Here is a 4,962-nt window from a genome sequence, read left to right as displayed (position 1 = left end):
AAACCTCTCTCGACCGCAGACTGAAACTTCGATTCCGACTCAAAATGGGCTCAAAACCAAGCCATGGGCAGAGCCAAGCTGAGGTTGATTGCAGGTTCTCGAATATTTTAAAACATTTTATATTAACCTTTTATGGTCAGATGGTTTTCTATTAATAATAACTGCAGCATTATTGGAATGATTTGAACAGAAAATTAGAAGACAAAAACAACATTCCAAAAAAAAAAATGGTTATATATATTGACGTTGCCTGGTATTTTTGGTCACCCAATAAATGTTATTAGATTCTGAATTATCTGAAATCATAAAGAAAATGAGTTTGGCAGTCTACTGGTAATAACTCCAACACTCAAATTAAATAGCGACTTACAAAACGTATTCTAAGAGTAATGAAATAGAGCAATGCCTAGCGAATGAGTCACTCTCTCTCTAATATAACCTGATACACTATCCTCTAATATTAGTTTTAATTGGAATTTTTATGGACAATTTATAATAAAAAAATACTAAGAAATATATATATGAAAAGTTGAAAAAAAGGGCGATTCAAAATATGTTATTAATAAAAAAAATGTAGAATTGTATTAATTAAAGATTGAATTGGAAATATTCGAAATTATTTTAAAATATAAATCACTTAAATTTCATTGATTTTTAGAAAGATCTGGATTGAATCATTTTAAATTGTTGTTCAAATTGAATTATCTATTAAGTTGTTACGTAGGAAAAATTTTTAGTTAATTTTGCGAGTATTTTGAATTAAAATATTAATTCTTTTTGAAAAACCTGTTAATATAATTAATTTTCAAATTAAATTTTAGCTTCATCAGATCGATACAAATAAATTATTGCATTAATCATTATTAAACTCTCAATTTTATAGATAATTTAATTCAATGCGAGTTAAATAGAGTAAACATATATTTAAAAAGTTAATATAATATCCAATTACAATATATTATTCAATATAGATAATCAAATGCCACTTGATGAATTTTAAATAAGCAATTTAATATTTATATAGAATAATTTATTGATGAGGAATCATTTTATTGGAAAAATGGTGAAATTGGGGGCTTTGCAGAATCGGGAATCTTGGCTGGTAGCAATGAAAAATTTTAAGAGAGTAATAGGCGTCAATGTGCTTGGTGTTTTTCTTGGCTGCCAAGCGTGCTACCAGAGTGATGATCCCAGCCGCAAGAAAGGCTGCATACTCAGGCTGGAACTTCAATTCGAAGTCTCATAATCATGTAGATGACACCAGTATCACTGAATTAAAGTTCGATACTTTTTCTTTATAATTTTTTATGATAGATGTTATATGCTTAATGTTAAGTAGTATAATGGAGATTGTATGTTTAAGCATCTTTGAAGGGGTCTAATAACACTGGTGTATTGCATAGAGAAAAGAGAAGTCAATAACGTAAGCCAAGATGCCCTGGTAATTAGTGCTAGCCAAGCCAAAATGTTCAAATCATCAATTTCCAAGCAACACACGCAATACGAGCAAGGATAGAGATTGGAGAATCAATTAATTAAAAATTGTTCTTCACTTGTAAGGGTGTAATTTATAATGAAGGTATCAGTGCATGTTCAGTGTTCATCAACTCCTGGAAAAAATGAGTTCCAGCATTTCAGCAAAATCCATCACAAGAAGGTAATTAAATCACTTCTCAACTTTTTTCATGAATGAATTCTCTTACGAATGCCTTTTTCATAGCTTAGAAATAAGTTAATGTTAATTTCCCCAAAACAAATGCACTCATAAACATATTCGAAAGTAACGAATCAGAAACCTTGATATTTATCAATTGTTCGTTAATGTTGTGGGTAGATGTGCATTGATGTTCAAGGATTATGCAGATTTTCAGACACTCTGTTCTTATAGTGGAACTACTTATGCTGATATTTATGTATAAAAGGAGGTTTCTATCTGAATGAAGTATCATGTTCTGACTTGTAATTCCCTTTCCTATACTCTCTTTGATAAATTGTCTATTCTAAACTTCATATATAGTTGCTGAGATAATAACCTTGCTGTTATCTTTATCATGGGTCACCCCCCGGAAATTAGTTAGTTTATAAGTGAAGGTCAGTTTCTCCACAATTCTTTGCAACCTGCCATTTTTGCAGGCTAGAAGGCAAGGTAGCATTGATAACCGGTGGTGCAAGTGGAATAGGAGAGTACACCGCTAGGCTGTTTGTCCAACATGGAGCAAAGGTACTCATTGCAGATGTTCAAGATGATCTTGGGAAGTCGCTCTGTCAAGAATTTGGTTTCCGAGAAGATATCATCTCTTATGTCCACTGTGATGTGACTTCTGACTCTGATGTCCAAAATGCTGTGGATACTGCCGTCTCCAGGTATGGAAAGCTCGATATAATGTTCAACAATGCTGGGATTGGGGGTGAAGCAGAATCAGGAATATTGGCTTGTAGTAATGAAAATTTTAAGAGAGTAATAGATGTCAATGTGTTTGGTGCCTTCTTGGGTGCCAAGCATGCGGCCAGAGCAATGATCCCAGCCAAGAAAGGCTGCATACTATTTACTTCAAGTCTAGCCTCAGTATGTTGCGTGGATACTACATTACATGCCTATACAACATCAAAACATGCAGTTGTAGGGCTAGCCAAGAACCTGTGCGTGGAGTTAGGACAGTATGGGATAAGGGTTAATAGTATTTCTCCATACGCTGTTGCAACCCCAATGTTAACAAATGGTTTCAAGATGGGGAAGAGGGAGGCTGAAGAGTTTATTTCTTCAACTGCAAATTTGAAAGAAGTAATATTGGAACCAGAAGATATTGCACAGGCAGCCTTGTACCTAGCGAGTGACGAGTCTAAGTATGTCAGTGGGATGAACTTGGTAGTTGATGGAGGCTATGGTCTCACAAACCCTTCCTTCGGAATGGCAATGAAAAGCCTATTTGCTTAAGATAAGTGGTCTCTTATCCATGAAATTTCAAATAAGTCGGGGCTCTTTCTGCTCTTTATAATGATTCAGGCTGTTTATGACAGATCCTGTATTCTTAATGACATGATACTTGTAATGGAGATTATAAGTTGGTGCCAGTACATAAGGGCTTGTTTTCATGGCCATTTACAATTTTTTAAGCATCTTTGAAGGGGATTAATTGGTAAGAACATGAGTCTGAGTCACAACAGTCTGGTACATGTGATTATCAAACCAAACTATTCAATGCTTTGAAGCTGGACTTGATGGTAGTATGTTGCATTTTACACATGCTAGTTGTTTGATTGTGCAATCTGGATTTGTGGAAAAGCACTTGATTCTAGATAATTTCTTTTCAAGTGCTTGGCTCCACCAATCTTTCAAGAAAACATTTTCAAACATCAAATATGACAATTGCATTGAGACAAATAAGATTTGAAATAAAATTAAGAACATGCAAATGAAATTTACAATATTTGGAATTGGAAACTCCACTCCTGCTCATATACAAAATTTAATTGGATTTTTTATTTTTAATTGAACCCTGTAATTGGACCATACATTCATTCAGTTTATGGAGGTTTTAGCATTGAGCTTTTGAGAAAACAGAGTACCTGTTACACGAGGTCGACAAATAGAAAGAACAGAGTTCCTATATAATGAATGCAATCTATCTTTGTGTCAATGGTTCATTCACATATCAATTACAGTTTGTATTATGAGTGACATGTTTGACATACTTTGTGGATCACCTAAATATATTATGGATTTAAGGGTGTTGGGATTAAAATTTGGGTTCATAATATGCTTTTTCTCAATTATACTCCATTTGTTTTTTGAAAATAATTTATATATGAAAAATATTTTTTTATGAAAAAATGTTTTTAAGAAAATATTTATTATAAAAATATTTTTTATTTTTTAGTTATAATATTGAACTAATGGTACGTGCTTATTTCATTTTGGTATAAGTATTTTACTTTCTAATAAGTACATTTCTCAAAATCTATATTTACAAGGAATTTATTGATATATAAATTAACTTTTCCGAAAATAATTTATATGTAAATTATAAAAGATAATAATACTCATAAAATAATTTAAAATATAATAAATTTGAAAATAAATTAGTAAATTCATTGTGATTAGGGTAGTGCAACTTTCTAAGCTCTACCTAGGTAAGTTAGTTCCCTTGTACAGGGAAAATAAAATGCCCTCCTTTTCAGGAAATTGATTTGATAATGCAAACCAACAAGACTTAGTTGCGCTTTGGTTTAAGTCCGTGTAGAATTGGGTTCTAAGGCTTAAAAAAGAAATTTTCTAGAAAAGAATTATTTTAAATATTATTAAAAAAATAGTTTATATATATATATATATATATATATATATATGTGAATGTACATATTTATAAAAATATATATAATTATCTCATTAAAAAAATATAAAAAATTAAAACATTGTCTATAATTTAAGTAAAAAAATTTTATTAAAATTGATAAGCTGTAATTAATATAAGTTAATAAAAAATTATTATAATATTAAAATAATTTTAATAAATTATAACCTATTGTTAATAATAGTAAATAAATTAATATAATTTTTAATTATATTTACTAATAAATTAAAAAATTATTCTTAAATAATAAAAATTAAAAAAATAATACATTTTAAGGCGAAAAATTGTGAGAGCTATTGGGGCTTAATTGGGAGGTTCAAGGACCCTTTAAGCCCCAACATAGCTCTGCTACTATATTTAACAAACTTTTTTTTTAATAGCAGTTTTAATATGATAACAAACAAAACCTTAGTTGAGCTTTTGATTTAAATATCATTTTTCAGAATTATAAAATTAGAAATTTTAAAATTTAAATTGAAATTAATTATTTTTCTTTTAGAAAATAAAAGAGGTTTTATTAAATAGAAATATAATATAAATCTGAAATACAAATCTACATACTACAATAATTTTACATAGAATATTTAGGATAAACCACTAATAATAATAATAA

The 4,962-nt window shown here is 29.8% G+C and overlaps 1 protein-coding gene across 1 annotated transcript; it reads left to right on the top strand.

The window, feature by feature from the left end:
• Window positions 1–1,592: 1,592 nt before the first annotated feature.
• On the top strand, window positions 1,593–3,099 carry LOC131180273 (short chain aldehyde dehydrogenase 1-like). Its single transcript, XM_058147875.1, has 2 exons — window positions 1,593–1,657; window positions 2,134–3,099. The coding sequence occupies exons 1-2, from the start codon at window positions 1,620–1,622 to the stop codon at window positions 2,933–2,935; spliced, it is 840 nt and encodes a 279-aa protein (XP_058003858.1). The 5' UTR covers window positions 1,593–1,619; the 3' UTR covers window positions 2,936–3,099.
• Window positions 3,100–4,962: the final 1,863 nt, after the last annotated feature.

The sequence above is a fragment of the Hevea brasiliensis genome, chromosome 5, assembly GCF_030052815.1.
Source record: "Hevea brasiliensis isolate MT/VB/25A 57/8 chromosome 5, ASM3005281v1, whole genome shotgun sequence".
NCBI classification, from domain to species: Eukaryota; Viridiplantae; Streptophyta; class Magnoliopsida; order Malpighiales; family Euphorbiaceae; genus Hevea; species Hevea brasiliensis.
The sequence above is the reverse complement of the archived record's forward strand: the minus strand, read 5'-3'. Positions and strand labels throughout refer to the sequence as shown.